Genomic DNA, 17,401 nt, shown 5'->3' with positions numbered 1-17,401 from the left:
TTAAAAAAATTAAAAATGGGCAAAACCAAACTATAATGTTTATGCACACATGTGTATGTGGAAAAATTAAACAGAAAGCAAGGAAGGGAAGTAACTGACATAAAAAGTCAAAGAATAATTTTTACCCTTATGGGGAAGAGAGGAGTAGCACTTTGGTAGAGGCACAGATAACTATTTTATGATGTCATTTATATGTGGAATCTAAAAAGTAATACAAATGAATCTTTATACAGAACAGAAACAGACTCGCAGACATAGAAAACAAACTTATGGTTACCAAAGGGCAAATGGAGAAGGGGAGGGATAAATTAGGAGTATGGGATTAACATACAAACTACTATGCATAAAATAATTAATAGAAGTTTACTGTATAGCACAGGGAACTATATTCAATATCTTGTAATAACCTATAATGGAAAAGAATCAGAAAAGTATATAAGTAAAACTGAATCACTTTGCTGTACACCTGAAAGCAAAACTCAGAGAAAGAATGTTCCTAAAGTTTTACAGTGTGAAGTGGTGGACTTTGGTTCTGACTTGTAACTTCGGACGTGGTCTTGCATCCTTGTTACTATAACACTACATATTATTAGAACTGGGAACATGTATGCAGGGGCTTCAACTCATATAACGCAATCACTTCATTTTACAAATAGGGAAACAAAGGCTCAGAGATGTTAAGTGATTATCCAGCTGTCATGCACTATATAATGTCAAAGCCAGCATTGGAACACAGAACTTATAGCCCCATCCTTATTCTTCTATAGATCGCTGTTTGTTTAAGATAAAGTATCAGATTATTTCCTTTGTATTTCATTCTACCAACCACAATCACTCCTGTATTCTTGGACTAGAGATATCTTCCATAGTTCCTTTGTGACTTCAGCGAAATAAGAATTTCACTTTCATTTTCATCATGTCATATATATATATACATATATATATACACAAGCCCCCAACCTGTGGACTTCAGGTAGGCATCTAGTAAAAATAAGCAAGAACCATTTTGAAAGTGAGTAGTAAACTGCTCAGAGCATGGACACTTCACAGGGATGATTAGTGATTACTGGTGTCAGTGGTCCCTTCCCTGAAATGCAAATATGAGGCAAAGAGAAGTCTCAGGTTCAAGGACACTATAGTGGTCAGGCTCTTAGGAGACCATTTTTCAACCCTCAGCTCTGAGTCTTGGAGACTTGGACCTTTCAGTCCCAAGAAAGAGTGTTAAACATGTTTCTTTTGAGTATTTTCCCCAGTGCCCCCTTTATATCCCTGTTTCTCAGGCTGTAGATGAAGGGGTTCAACATAGGGGTCACCACCGTGTACATTACTGAGAAGACTCGGTCCTTTCCACCTGAAGGGGATGATGGAGGGCACAAATAGACCCCAATAGCTGTGGTGTAAAACAGAGAGACCACAGAGAGGTGTGAGGTGCAATTGGAAAAAGCCTTTTGCTTACCCTTTGGGGAATCGATTCCTAGGATAGCCAATGCAATGTAAAAGTAAGACATAAGGATGCAGACAAAGGGTCCAATTAACAGTGTTCCTGCCACAAGGATGAGCACCAGGTCATTGGCATAAGTGCTGGAGCAGGCCAGCTTTAGGAGTGGGACCAGATCACAGAAGAAGTGGGGGATGACATTGGGGCCACAGAAGGAAAGCCTGGTCACCAGGAGGGTGTGCACTAGGGCATGGAAGGTAGTGACCACCCATGACCCAGCCACCAACAGGACACAGCGTTGGGAGTTCATGGTGATGGCATAATGGAGAGGTTGGCTGATGGCTACATAGCGATCCAGTGCCATCACAGCCAGGAGAAAGTTGTCCAGGTCTGCAAACAGGCCAAAGAAATAGAGTTGTGTCAGGCACCCACCATAAGAAATCCGTCTACTTCCTGAGCCAACATTATTGAGCATCTTGGGAATGACTGTAGAGATAAAACCAATGTCAGAGAAGGACAGGTTGGCCAGGAAGAGGTACATGGGGGTGTGGAGGTGCACGTCAGAGCCAATGGCCAGGATGATAAGCAGGTTCCCCCAGACGGTGACCAGGTACATGCCCAGGAAGAGCCCAAACAGGAGAGGCTGCTGCTCTGGGTGCTCAGAGAGGCCCATGAGAAGAAATTCATACGTGCCCGTCTGGTTTCTTCTGTCCGAGTCTGGAATTCTGTATGAAATAAATGTTATTATAAATAACAAGAAAGTGACATAATGCTGTGTTGGAAGTACTCTGAATCCCTGTTTAAAAAAATAAACATAGTTTGACAATTTCTGTTTTGGTAAAGCTTCGATTTATAATTGTACACATTTTAAAAGACAATTTGGATCAGACTCTATAAAGTTATAGATGGATGTCAGCACTTGATCAGATATTCAAAGCTCCTTTGAACTATTTTAACCATCCCCATGCAACATGTCAGGTACCATGTGAAAGTGTTCTTTGAGTTGCACTTTGCTTTTGTTTTTTTTTATGTTACTTTGCATTTTTCACTGAGTAATAGCGCAATCAAGCAAACAATTTTTAACTTAATAAAAATTAAAATAATGTTTATAATATAATAACATGTAATAATTATAAATAAAATAATTATATAATTAATTTCCAATTTTAAAAGGTAGAATTTCAGAATAGCATGTGTATTTATAACTATTTTTGTAAAATTGAAACACGCATGTTGATATATGAGTAAGAACAGTGAAAGAGCACATGTTAAAGCCCAATAAGCCATCTAATACCACTCGCATTTTATGAATGAGAAAATGATAAGACTCTTAAGTTGCTGTAATGAAGACCCACACTACAACTGGTACCAGAAACAGGTTTCCTGCAACTATTTCCAGCAGACCACTCTGTTTCCCTCGACTGACCGAGAAGCGGGAAGTATGGCCAATGACTTACTGTCTGTCCCGAGGTGGGCCAGGAAGGGTCATCATTTCTTCACGTTAAGACAGAGGTTTGACTCTTGGGCTCTCAGTTCTCACTTGTCAAAAGTGGAGAAGCCATATTTGATGGCCAGATGAAAAGACAGCCTCCTCCCCTCTGTTCAAGGAGGGGTCAGGGAGCCCTCATCTGCTCCAATGAAGGAGAAAGGAGGGCAGACCACTCCAGATCCTTAGTCAAACAGACGGAAGAGAAGCCCAGGAAGAGAGAAGTTATCTGCGTGTAGTGTCACAATCCCCAGAGCTGCCTGGTGGAAGCAGCAGAGACATCTGGGAATACCGGTCTCTAAAGTACCCATTACGGGAAAAACCTTGGTTCCTTGCCCAGTCCCAATCCTCAAACTCTAAATGAACTTACTCTGTGACTCGAAATTCTCTTATCCTCTCTGAACTTTGGTTTTCAGGTAAATAAGTCAAAAATATTCTCCCCCTCAAAATCAGTCTCCCAAAATAGAAGTGCATTTTTGCCATTCTATAATAAAAGTACATGAAGTGGTACCTCATTTTGGTATTACTTCTCATCTTTCCAATTCTTAATAATGTTGAACACATTTTCATATGCCTATTAGTCATTCTTATATCTTCTTCTTAGAAGAGTCTGTCTATTTTTATTGGGTTGATTATCTTTTGATAATGATGTATAGAAATTTCAATACTATTTATAAGGGATATATTTTATAATTTTTCTTGGCAATCTTGATTCCAGCTTGTGCTTCTTCCAGCCCAGTGTTTCTCATGATGTACTCTGCATAGAAGTTAAATAAGCAGGGTGACAATATACAGCCTTGACATACTCCTTTTCCTATTGGGAACCAGTCTGTTGTTCCATGTCCAGTTCTAATTGTTGCTTCCTGACCTGCATATAGGTTTCTCAAGAAGCAGGTCAGGTGGTCTGGTATTCCCATCTCTCTCAGAATTTTTCCACAGTTTATTGTGATCCACACAGTCAAAGGCTTTGGCATAGTCAGTAAAGCAGAAATAGATGTTTTTCTGGAACTCTCTTGCTTTTTCGATGATCCAGCAGATGTTGGCAATTTGATCTCTGGTTCCTCTGCCTTTTCTAAAACCAGCTTGAACATCTGGAAGTTCATGGTTCACGTATTGCTGAAGCCTGGCTTGGAGAATTTTGAGCATTACTTTACTAGCGTGTGAGATGAGTGCAATTGTGTGGTAGTTTGAGCATTCTTTGGCATTGCCTTTCTTTGGGAATGGAATGAAAACTGACCTTTTCCAGTCCTGTGGCCACTGCTGAGTTTTCCAAATTTTTACATACAGGGTAGCTATTAAGAAGTCTGATGTGAATATGCTTACTGTTCCTTTGTAGGAAAACTTCCTTTTCTCTCAGAATTTTCTCTTTGACTTTGAAATTCTTAAAATCTATTAAGCCTATGGAGGTTTTTATTTTCGTTCCTTTTTGTTACTTTACAGACCCTTGAAATATGAAGTTGTTAACATTTAACTCTGAATAAATTTGTCTCCATTATTTTTCTAAATCTTTTCCTCCAATTTTATTTTTTGTTCTAGGATTCATATTACATTTTTTATTACTCTTTCTTTTATTTTGCTTATGGAATAAGTTGTACTTAAAAAAATTGGAATGTAATTGCTTTACAACGTTGTATTAGTTCCTGCTATACAATGAAGTGAATCAGACTTATGCATACATATATCCCTTCCCTCTTGGACCTCCTCCACACCACCCCTATTCCAGCCCTCATCATCACAGAACATAAAGTTGAGCTTCCTGTGCTTTATAGTAGTTTCCACTCGCTATCTATTTCACACAGGGTAGTGTGTATATGTCAATCCCAGTCTCCCAGTTTGTTCCACTCTCCCCTGCCCCTCTTGTATCCAAATGTTTGTTCTCTGCATCTCTACTGTTGCCTTGGAAAACTAAGATCATGGCATCTGGTCCCATCATTTCATGGGAAATAGATGGGGAAACAGTGGAAACAGTGTCAGACTTTTTTTTTTTTGGCTCCAAAATCACTGCAGATGGCGAGTGTAGCCATGAAATTATAAGACGCTTACTCCTTGGAAGGAAAGTTATGACCAACCTAGATAGCATATTAAAAAGCAGAGACATTACTTTGCCAACAAAGGTCTGTCTAGTCAAGGCTATGGTTTTTCCAGTGGTCATGTATGGATGTGAGAGTTGGACTGTGAAGAAAGCTGAGCCCCGAAGAATTGATGCTTTTGAACTGTGGTGCTAGAGAAGACTCTTGAGAGTCCCTTGGACTGCAAGGTGATCCAAACAGTCCATTCTAAAGGAGATCAGTCCTGGGTGTTCATTGGATGGACTGATGTTGAAGCTGAAACTCCAGGACTTTGCCCACCTGATGCAAAGAGTTGACTCATTGGAAAAGACTCTAATGCTTGGAAGAATTGGGGGCAGGAGGAGAAGGGGATGACAGAGGATGAGATGGCTGGATGGCATCACTGACTCCATGGACATGGGTTTGAGTGAACTCCCGGAGTTGGTGATGGACAGGGAGGCCTGGCGTGCTGCAATTCATGGGGTCGCAAAGAGTAGGACACGGCTGAGTGACTAAACTGAACTGAACTAGCCAGTGCAATTAGGCGAGAAAGTAAAAGTCATCGAGATTGGAAAGAAGAGAGAAAAACTTTATTTCCAGGTGATTTTATATATGTAAGGTTTCTAAAGAATCCCAAAACAAACTATGAGAACTAATAATAAGTTCAAAAGATTGTAAAGTACAATATACAAAAATCAATGGTATTTCTACACATTAGCAAGGAACAATGAAACTAACAAAACAATTCTACTTACAATAGTACCAAAAGAATAACATGCTATGAATAAATTTATCAAAAAAAAATCAGTGCAAAATTCATTCTCTGAAAACAGCATAGTATGGTAGAAATAAATTAAAGGTATAAATATACCTATGTGCATAGCTTAAGAAACATAATATTGTTAAGGTAGCAAGGCTCCTCAAACTGATCTATGTATTCAATATAATTTCTGCCAAAATCTCAGCTGGCTTTTTTGCAGAAAATGACAAGCTGATCTTAATCTACATATGCAAATTTAAGGAATCCAAACTAACAAAAAATATCTTGAAAGAGTAGAACAGTGCCAGGATTCATATGTTCTGATTTCCGATTTTGAAACTATATAAAACTGTGGTAATCAAGATAGTATGATGCAGGCATAAGGATAGACATGTAGATCATTGGAACTGAGCTGAGAACCCAGAAGTAATCCTTTCATTTATATACATTTGAATTTTTATAAGGTGTCAAGACAGTTCAGTGTGGGAAAGAAGCGTCTTCTTAACAAATGGTGCTGGGAAAACTGAACATATACAAAAGAATAACTTTGAGCTCCTTTTCCCCTATATACACAAAGTTAACTCGAAATGGACTATATTCCTAAAAGTAAGAGCTAAACTATAAAACTATTACAAGAAACATAGGACTAAACTTCCAAGACCTTGAGTTTGACGAGACCTTTTTAGGCCTGACAGAAGTACCATAAGAAAAATAAATTTAAATTTCATGAAAATTAAAACCTTCATGCTTAAAGTAATATTATCAAGAAAATGAAAAGTCAGCTCACTTTTCATGGGAGTGAGAAATGGGAAAATATTTGCAAATTACATATCCAATAAAGGACTTGCTTCTAAAGTATATATGTATAATTTTTACAACTTGTTAGAAAAAATCCAGTTTAAAAGTGGACAAAGGATCTGAATAGACATAAAGAAGGCCAATAAGCACATGAAAAAATGCTCAGCATCTTTAGAAAACCAAAAATCAAAACTACAATGAGATACCACTTCAATCTCACTAGGATAATGCAAACCAAAAAGGAAAACAATTTCAAGTCCTGGTGAGAATATGGAGAAATTGAAACCTTCTCATATTCCTGGTGGGAACATGAAATGGTGTGGCTACTTTGGGAAACAGTCTGGTAGTTCCTCAAATGTTAAATATAGACTCTCCATACGATCCTTCAAAATCCAGTCTTAGGTATATATCCAATAGAAATAAACACAGGCCCACAAAAATTTCTACACAAATGTTCTGAGCAGCATTATTCAGAATAGCCAAAAAAACTGTAAAGGAATTCAATGTCTAGCAACTGAAGACTGCATAAATAAAACATGGTTTGTCCATAAAATGAAATATTATTTCTCAATGAAAAAGAACGTAATACTGTTTGTATGCTACAGTTTTCTCACTTTAAAGATGACAGTTCTCCCCAGGCTGTTTCATATGTTCAATGACCTCCCAAATAAAATAACAATAATTTGGTTTTGGTTTTTGTCAAGCAGAATCTAAAATTTAAATGAAAGGAAAAAATAGTCAAGACAACATATTCAGTCATTTGATTTATAATAAAAATGATATAATGATTTTGTAGTTTTAGTGGAGAAAGGATGTAATTTTCAGTAAATTCTTGTGTATCTATTGTATACTCATATTGAAAAAAATTAATCTGAATCCATATCCAAAACATACATAAGAAGTGAATCCAGATGGATTTCAAATACAAATATCAAAGCATATTAAAGATAAAACAAGAAATTTAAAAGAAAAATCTTGGAGTAATATCTTTATGAATTTTGGATAGACAAAGATTTCTTCAACAGAACACAAACAGAATTAACCAGATTGGAAAAATATCTATTACATTAAGATTAGAACTTCTGTTTGACAAAAGAATCTTTAATACAGTGCACAAGCAAGCAACATAATGAAAGAAAAAAACTCTCTCTCTCTCTATAAATCAATAGATACATATATCAGAAAAAGGAGTCATAACTAGCATATTTAAAGGATTCCTGGGAAGTAATTTATAGAAGCAGACTACCCAATAAAACAGCAGCAAAGAACTGGGAAGAGGTCCTTTGTAAGAGAAGATACCCAAGTGATTAACAAGCAGAGGCAAAGGGGACAAACTATAGGAGTATCAGACAAATGTAAATTAAAATCATAACACAGTTCTGCAAACCCATAAAAATGTATGCAGTGGAAAAGACGGACAGTATAAATGTGGTGAGGAAGTGGACCAGTGTTTCACATGTTACAAGGATGATTGGTACAAACACTTTCATTTTCTGATGCAAACTATTAAGGCTGAAAATATGCATTCATTGTGAACCCCAAACTCCATTCTTAGGTATATATACAAGTCGCAACTGGAAACAATCGAAATATCAATGAAAACTAGAATGGATGAATACATGAAGGCATAAAGACACATTTGAAATATAAAGTCTTTTTAAAATTTTTTTATTTTTTAAATTTTAAAATCTTTAATTCTTACATGCGTTCCCAAACATGAACCCCCCTCCCACCTCCCTCCCCACAACATCTCTCTGGGTCATCCCCATGCACCAGCCCCAAGCATGCTGCACCCTGCGTCAGACATAGACTGGCGATTCAATTCTTACATGATAGTATACATGTTAGAATGCCATTCTCCCAAATCATCCCACCCTCTCCCTCTCCCTCTGAGTCCAAAAGTCCGTTATACACATCTGTGTCCTTTTTCCTGTCTTGCATACAGGGTCGTCATTGCCATCTTCCTAAATTCCATATATATGTGTTAGTATACTGTATTGGTGTTTTTCTTTCTGGCTTACTTCACTCTGTATAATTGGCTCCAGTTTCATCCATCTCATCAGAACTGATTCAAATGAATTCTTTTTAACGGCTGAGTAATACTCCATTGTGTATATGTACCACAGCTTTCTTATCCATTCATCTGCTGATGGACATCTAGGTTGTTTCCATGTCCTGGCTATTATAAACAGTGCTGCGATGAACATTGGGGTACATGTGTCTCTTTCAATTCTGGTTTCCTCGGTGTGTATGCCCAGAAGTGGGATTGCTGGGTCATAAGGTAGTTCTATTTGCAATTTTTTAAGGAATCTCCACACTGTTCTCCATAGTGGCTGTACTAGTTTGCATTCCCACCAACAGTGTAGGAGGGTTCCCTTTTCTCCACACCCTCTCCAGCATTTATTGCTTGCAGATTTTTGGATCGCAGACATTCTGACTGGTGTGAAGTGGTACCTCATTGTGGTTTTGATTTGCATTTCTCTAATAATGAGTGATGTTGAGCATCTTTTCATGTGTTTGTTAGCCATCTGTATGTCTTCTTTGGAGAAATGTCTGTTTAGTTCTTTGGCCCATTTTTTGATTGGGTCGTTTATTTTTCTGGAATTGAGCTGCATAAGTTGCTTGTATATTTTTGAGATTAGTTGTTTGTCAGTTGCTTCATTTGCTATTATTTTCTGCCATTCAGAAGGCTGTCTTTTCACCTTGCTTATATTTTCCTTTGTTGTGCAGAAGCTTTTAATTTTAATTAGATCCCATTTGTTTATTTTTGCTTTTATTTCCAGAATTCTGGGAGGTGGATCATAGAGGATCCTGCTGTGATTTATGTCTGAGAGTGTTTTGCCTATGTTCTCCTCTAGGAGTTTTATAGTTTCTGATCTTACATTTAGATCTTTAATCCATTTTGAGTTTATTTTTGTGTGCAGTGTTAGAAAGTGATCTAGTTTCATTCTTTTACAAGTGGTTGACCAGTTTTCCCAGCACCACTTGTTAAAGAGATTGTCTTTACTCCATTGTCTATTCTTGCCTCCTTTGTCAAAGATAAGGTGTCCATATGTGTGTGGATTTATCTCTGGGCTTTCTATTTTGTTCCATTGATCTATATGTCTGTCTTTGTGCCAGTACCATACTGTCTTGATGACTGTGGCTTTGTAGTAGAGCCTGAAGTCAGGCAAGTTGATTCCTCCATTTCCATTCTTCTTTCTCAAGATTGCTTTGGCTATTCGAGGTTTTTTGTATTTCCATACAAATCTTGAAATATAAAGTCTTGAGACTGAATTAGCCATAGTGATACTGAAGCAAAAAAGTGGACCACAAAAGAGTATTTATTGTATACTTTATATAAGGACAAAAACATCCAAGCTCATAAACAGCGTTAGAGATCAAAATAATGGCAATAAAATAATCTGATTAAACACATGGTTTTAAAGTCATACATGTCTGAGACATGTAGGTAAGGGCAGTTACTTGATTTCTCTGGACCTCTGCGTGTGTGTGTGAAATTCGCTTCAGGTGTGTCTGACTCTTTGCAACCTTATGGACTGTAGCCTGCCAGTCAGCTCTGTCCATGGGATTCTCCAGGCAAGAATAGTAGAGTGGGTTGCCATGCTCTCCTCAAGGGGATCATCCCCACCCAGTGACAGAATTTTTGTCTTGTATGTCTCCTGCATTGGCAGGCGTGTTCTTTACCACTAGTGCCACCTGGAGAGCCTGGGCTTTTCTATGCTTCTCTGTAAATTTGGAAAATGTTAGCACCCTTAAAGAGGATGGTGCTGAGGATTATATAAATTGCACATTAAAATTGTATATTAATTAATACCAGCTGTAATTGATATGATTCCATAGATAAACCAGATAGGTAACTTCTTCTGAATTCCTCACACATGAAATAATGAAATTTGGTGGTATTAAGAAAATTCATATGATTATGTGTTGATATCAGTACAAGACAGAGAAGATTACTGAAGAAAAATATGGAGGCAAGAAAACTAAAATCTCAGGGAAGCGGATTCAAAGTCTCACAGCTTGCAATGACCATCATAGGAGGGGTTGGAATTTCAGTGCAGAAACATTAATACATAGAATTCAGAGAGCAGATAGGGAAAAAAATCAGGTGAAGAAAGAGATGAGAGAAAATATAAAATGAGACTGAGAAAAATGGTGTCAGTGATAAGATTTGTCCAAGTTACAACTTCTAAAGGAAACATATTTTACAGCCTCAGGAGTGCCCATGACATAGGGAAGGAATTAACGATAGCCAGGGGTGTCCATGGTCCTGAAAAATTTCTGAAGAGCATGTTTCATATCCTTATTCCTCAGGCTGTAGATGAAGGGGTTCAGCATGGGGGTGACCACCATGTACATCAATGAAGCAACTATGTCCTTGACTTTGGAGTTGCCTGATGAGGGGAAATAGTATACACCTGCAGTTGTGCCATAATATAAAAACACTATGAAGAGGTGAGAACCACAGGTAGACAAGGCTTTGAAGATTCTTGTGAGGGAGGGGACCTTCAGGATGATGGCTGCCATGCAGATATAGGAGCCCAAGATACCACCCAAAGGCAAGGTGAAGATCAGTCCTCCTTCAGTGAGGATGAGCAGCTCATTGAGGGAGGTGTTGGAGCAGGAGGACTTGAGCACAACAGCGAGATCACAGAAGAAGTGAGGGATGACAGTCCCTGCACAGAAAGCCAACTGGTCCAGAAGGAGGGTGTGCAACAGAGCCTGGGCACAAGCGGCGAGCCAGCACCCAGCCACTAGGACGACACAAAGCTCATCCCTCATGACGGCAGTGTAGTGGAGAGGGTGACACAGCCACGTACCTGTCACAGGCCATCACGGCAAGAAGAAAGCTGTCAAGGCAACCAAAGAATATAAAGCAATACACCTGTGAAACGCACCCTGCATATGTGATAGCTTGGCATTGAGTCTGCGTGTTCACGAGCATCTTAGGGAGGGTGACAGATGAGAAGGAGACGTCAGTGAGGGCCAAGTGGCTGAGGAAGAAGTACGTGGGGGTGTGGAGGCGAGGGTCCAGCCTGATGAGCAGGAGGACGAGCAGGTTGCCCAGCACCGTGGTCAGGTACACGCCCAGGAACAGGGCGAAGAACGCGCCCTGCTGCTCTGGCCGAATAGGGAGCCCCAGGAGGAGGAACCTGGACATGCTGCTCTGGTTCTCAGGTCTCATACCGTGCTGGGGATAAAGGGGGTTTAGGAACATCAGGAAGAATGGTAGGGATATATTCTGTACTGCATTTTCTGAGAAAACAATGAATTGTTAACTATCTTCCTATTCATTTCTAGCCCCTGCGGATGCATGCATCCTTGCTCTATCCCAGTCTGGATCCAGGAAAACATCACACCCAGAAGTAGCCAACAAGACCTCATTGCGCAAAAGCCAGAGGATGTTTGCTGTTTCATTCAACCATTATTTATTGAACATTGAGTCTGAACCCTGCCCTCTACTCAGGATTGAAAATGCAGCAGGGAAGAAGAAAGGCAAGATCCCTTTCTTCTGTGAGAATATTTTCTATAAACATGCTGGGATAGTTTATGCCAATGAGATGGAGCCAAACCATAATACTTCACCGTGGCAGAAATAGTAAATGAGTCTCTATAAACTGATCTCAGGTGTTTCTGGGCTGAGGTGGTGGTGTTGAGCCATGTGAAACACGCCTGGGACCCTGGTTAGTGCCATTGACCTATAGCTATAAACTCATTGGTCCTCTAGAAATGGATTAACACCACTTGATGCCAAGATAGCTCCCAAAACAAAATAGTCCACAGATTATCTTTCATAATGATGGTGAACACTTGCGGGATTATACTATGTTACCAGCACGATGCTAAGGGTTTTTCATACATTATTGGCCTTCCCTGGTGGCTCAGATGGTAAAGAATCTGCCTGCAACGCAGGAGACCAGGGTTTGACCCCTGGGTAGGGAAGATCCTCTGGAGAAGGAAATGGTAACCCACTCCAGTATTCTTGCCTGGAGAATTCCATGGACAGAAGAGCCTGGTGTGCTACAGTCCATGGGGTAGCAAAGAATTGGACACAACTGAGAGACTAACGCTTTATATACATTTACTAATTAAATCCACATGTCAGCCTTACAACAAAATCTTTATGGTATTAAGAATTAGCGTTCTTTCTGCTTTTAAGTTTTAGGAAATGACAACATAAATGATATCAATTCACAGGCATGTAGCTGATGTAGCCGTCAGAGATGGGATGCGTATATATTCACGTATATATGGTAATATGTGTGTATATATACATACATAGATGGACTGCATAAAAACATATATGGAAACTGGGGCATATACATACGCATATATCCCATACAGATATAGATTGAACTATATTCACATATATACATACACACACATGAACATATTGCACATATGTATAGGAATATACAAGTAAGTATATTTGTATATACAAAGTGAATATACTTTCACTTTCACTTTTCACTTTCCTGCATTGGAGAAGGAAATGGCAACCCACTCCAGTGTTCTTGCCTGGAGAATCCCAGGGACGGGGGAGCCTGGTGGGCTGCCGTCTGTGGGGTCACACAGAGTCGGACACGACTGAAGCGACTTAGCAGCAGCAGCATACAAATAAGAATATATAAGAAAATATATGTATTACACATATAAAATTACCATTTTCTGTAGGTTAAAAATGATCAACTATTAGTTACTTCATGTAGTTCAGTCTAATGCTATTCGTGTGATCAGATTCCGTGCCTTTAATATGGAAGCATCACCATTGTCATTGGCACCAGATACTGTGTGTTGTTTGAGGGCTGCAAGGAAACTGAAGCTGTCCTGAATTCTCTTAGTGCTCTGTCTAGATAATTCCTTTCATTCATGTTTGTATACTTTCCAGATGCCAAAAGGCTCTCACATACATTAGCTTATGTTTAAGCCATGGATCGTTATTGAGAGTTTGTGAGCTTCCATCTTATAGACATGTAAACTGAAATAAAAGAATTAAATGGCCTTCCAAGGTCTTGCACCCATTTTTTTTGGGGGGGGAGGGGTCCTGCACTCTAACTTCACTCACCAGGGTGCCTTGTGTCTCTTTGCTGGGACATTAAATGAAGCAAAGAGATACAAAACTTTGAGAGACTCAGTCACTGTCAGGTGTCTGAAAATGAAGGTGGTTCCTTTACAAGGAACAGTCACTTGGAGCATTGGTTATATCAGTGGATGTTACCCTAGAAGAAGGTCACATAAGGAGATATTTGAGGTCATGGGTGCAAGTCAGGAGCCCTCAAACACACATAGAAATCTCTCTCTCTCATGCATATACACACACCCTGCTGATCTGAGGATTCCTGTCACCTGTGTCCGAGACTCATGCCAGGGGAAGGATAACCAGTCTGTGGTTCAGTTCATAAACACTCATATATGTACAAGTCATAAATAACACACAAAGCAAGACATATACAATGCACAATCATGTGTCCTCCAACAATACACTCACAACACACCACTGGCACAGCATGACACACCTGATAAAATACATAAACATACCGCATACCCATGGCTCATCACTATATATACACACCACCAGAAACATACAAGGCCAACTGCCAATCAAAATCTCACAAGACACACACCAACAACACACATGCACACCTGTCACACACTCACTACAAGCCGCACACACGCGCTGTAACTGAGGTTTGCTTGTGCCCCAAATCCTTGCGAGGTGAAGGCAGTTAGCATGGGTAGGCTAAGCCTATTCACCACCACCACCAACCTGTGCCCATGGTGAGGCACGCACAGACAGAAGCAAACAACACACATTCTGGCTCTCACGCACGAGTGTGTCACCCACAAACACAGGTTGGACACACTCTAAGCTCTGGCTGCCAAGTGGAGGTTGAATCCTGTCTGACCTTGCTTCCTTGGTGAGGTCGGGCATCTGCTCCAGCAGCCCTGATGCTGAGCGCTCACCCTGAGCTGTAATGCCTACCTGGGAGGGACATGCCCCATCATGGCAGCAGGAGGCAGATATTTAAGATCATAGGCACCACTCAGGAGCTGCTATTTGCATGTTAAGAGGCTGATAACTAGATCTCTGTGTGCTAAAGCAGGCCTGGACTGGGTCTAACTCAGGAAGAGAATCAAGCTCTGAGTCAGGTACAGAGGACACACACACACTCGATGATCAGACAACACGTACACAGTCATACACAGCCCCCCACACAAACTACCAAGCAACAAATACACAAGCATACACGATACACACACGGCTATCAGACAACTCGTACACAAGCATACACACACACACTCATGAACACAGACGTACTCACACTCAAACCCAAATAGATCCTTCAGCAAGTGTGGATTTCCAAGTCCTTCCTACCTGTGCTTGTCATGAGTTCAGACACCTCTTTCAGGCTGTTGCTTAAATCCTCAGCTTTTCTTCATAGTACAGGAGGAGCTCCTGTGGATTAATCAGCCAATTTCTTACTACCGTTTTGGGAGTAGCATGTCCAGGAGCCAGAGGGGACTGGAGGAGTCACAGGGGAGAGTGTCTCTAATGCCAGGGCTGACTTGGATTCCTTCCCTCTCGGGCATGGTTCCAAGTTCAAACTTACCTTGGGCAGAGTTCCAGCTGGGACTCAGAATTTTTTAATTTAATTTTTAAATGATTTCAGACTTTGAAAAATGTTGTAAAAATGATAAAATGAATTACTGTATGCCCTTTACCCACATTCCAGAAAGGCTAACATTTTACCATGTTTTGCTTTATTATTAATATGTGTGTGTACCAAATATTCACACTGCAAATCTTTGATAGGTATAACAGCACATCTATCAGAAGGCATATGATTTTGCTCATATGTCAGAAACATCTGAATAACTCAAGACAGGAAGATAATATAAGAGAAAGTTTATTACTTACACTAAAGGACTCCTGGGGAGAGCTGGGTGTGAGCAAGCAGGTTGGCTTTGACAAAGTAGAGAGAGGGTTTGAGAACTCTCAGTGGTTAAGGAGTGGGACTGGGGAAAATGTTCTGCTGGAGGGACAGATCATGTGCTGTGCTCTCTGATTAACTCTGTATTGAGTATTCACATACTACAACATGTACCCTTCAGGGGACAAATGCCCGCTTGGCTGACGGCAGATAATCTAAGGGACTGTCAGCAACCATAATTGCCAGGGAGCACTGCCTTTCAGTCAGGGCTTCAAGGGTGGTGGCAGGCAAACAGTATATTCAAATATTATTTTGGCTATTTCTTGGTTGGTGTTGATTATTTTATTTTGTCGTACAATGCTGCGGCTTCCAGAGCAACACTGGTGACCCCCATGTGGTCAGCAAAATAAAGCAATTGGCAAGAATATAACATGCTTGCTGGTGAGAAGGTGGTTGGTGAGCTTTATTTATGGGCAGGAACCCAAAATGCAGATAGTGCAAGTTAGATTATGAGGAGAAGCCTGAGTAAGAGGCCTAAATCAGATGAATAGGGGACAATAGGCACCAGGCGGGAAGATCCAGGGCTTGGGATGTGCACATATATGAACTGGATGAGGGGGTGTCTCTTTCAAAGAGAGTTAGAAGTACCACCTTTTGTACAGTCTCTGACATGTCTGTCTTCTCTCCCTTCAGCAGGAGTGGTGGCATGGACCAGAACAACCAGTCCAGTGCCACTGAATTCCTCCTCTTGGGTCTTTCTGAGAGGCCAGAGCAGCAGCCTCTCCCATTTGGCATCTTCCTGGCCATGTACCTGGTCACCATGCTGGGAAATCTGCTCATCATCCTGGACATTGGCTCTGACCCCCACCTCCACACCCCCATGTACTTCTTGGCCAACCTCTCTTTGGCTGATGCCAGCTTTGCTTCCACCACGGTTCCCAACATGCTGGTGAACATTCAGACTCACAGTCAGACCATATCCTATGGGGGGTGATTGGCCCAGATGCCCTTGTTCATGACATTCGGGGCACTGGATGACTTCCTCTCGGGGGCAATGGCCTATGACCACTATGTGGCTATCTGCCGGCCCCTTCACTACTCCACACTCGTGAGTCCTCTTGTGTGCGTGCTCCTTTTGGCATCATGCTGGGTTCTCACCAAGCTGGCTGCCCCTCTTACACACCCTGCTCATGGCCAGCCTTTCTTTCTGTGCAGACAACACTATCCATCACTTCTTCTGTGATGTGGTCCCTCTGCTGCAACTCTCCTGCTCAGATACTAGCATCAACCAGGTAGCCCTGTTCGCTGTGGGCTCCACGATACTGACTGGTCCTCTCTCCCTGATCATCCTGTCACACACACGGATCATCTCCAGCATCCTCAGGGTCCCATCTGCCTCTAGCAGGCAAAAGGCCTCCACCTGTGGGTCCCACCTCATGGTGGTCTTCTTGTTCTATGGCATGGCTATCGGGATCTACCTGTGTCCTTCTTCATCAAATTCTGGGGGTGAGTACAGGCTTGTGGCTGTGTTTTACACTGTAGTGACACTGATGCTGAACCCCTTCATTTACAGCCTCAGGAACAAGGAAATGAAGGTGGCATTGAGCAGGCTTTTGGGAATTCACACACTGTCTTCTCAGGGACTTTAATCCTAAATCCATATTTGGCAGTTTCACTCTGTAGAACCCATGTGTTCATAAAGGAATACCATCCTCTACCGTATTGACTTATGTTTGAGAAATGTGATCTCAAAATCATTCACTTAAGCCCCCAAATCCTACAATGTGAATCATCTGTGTAATTCATTAATGAAATACAGTACTTGTATTTCATTAACGTCAAGTACTGTCTTATAAACGTTGGGCACAGAGAGAAATTTTAACAGACTTTGTTCGGTTCTTCTCTGTCTACTACCTCTGGTTCATACTGTAGTGA

General features: G+C 40.7%; 2 protein-coding genes and 1 pseudogene across 2 annotated transcripts; 1 reads left to right on the top strand and 2 right to left on the bottom strand.

The window, feature by feature from the left end:
• On the bottom strand, positions 1,203-2,927 carry LOC102177808 (olfactory receptor 1361-like). Its single transcript, XM_005687112.2, has 2 exons — positions 2,896-2,927; positions 1,203-2,163 (listed from the first exon to the last, which is right to left on the bottom strand). The coding sequence occupies exons 1-2, from the start codon at positions 2,925-2,927 to the stop codon at positions 1,203-1,205; spliced, it is 993 nt and encodes a 330-aa protein (XP_005687169.2).
• Positions 10,776-11,718, bottom strand: LOC102178083 (olfactory receptor 1J2-like). The gene is given in 2 exon segments (XM_013967884.2): positions 10,776-11,343; positions 11,345-11,718. Coding segments are annotated over 2 exon segments (942 nt in total).
• LOC102178368 lies at positions 16,173-17,115 on the top strand (annotated as a pseudogene).

This window comes from Capra hircus, chromosome 11 (genome assembly GCF_001704415.2).
Source record: "Capra hircus breed San Clemente chromosome 11, ASM170441v1, whole genome shotgun sequence".
NCBI lineage: Eukaryota > Metazoa > Chordata > Mammalia > Artiodactyla > Bovidae > Capra > Capra hircus.
Note: the sequence above shows the minus strand (reverse complement) of the source record. Positions and strands in the feature narration are given on the sequence as shown.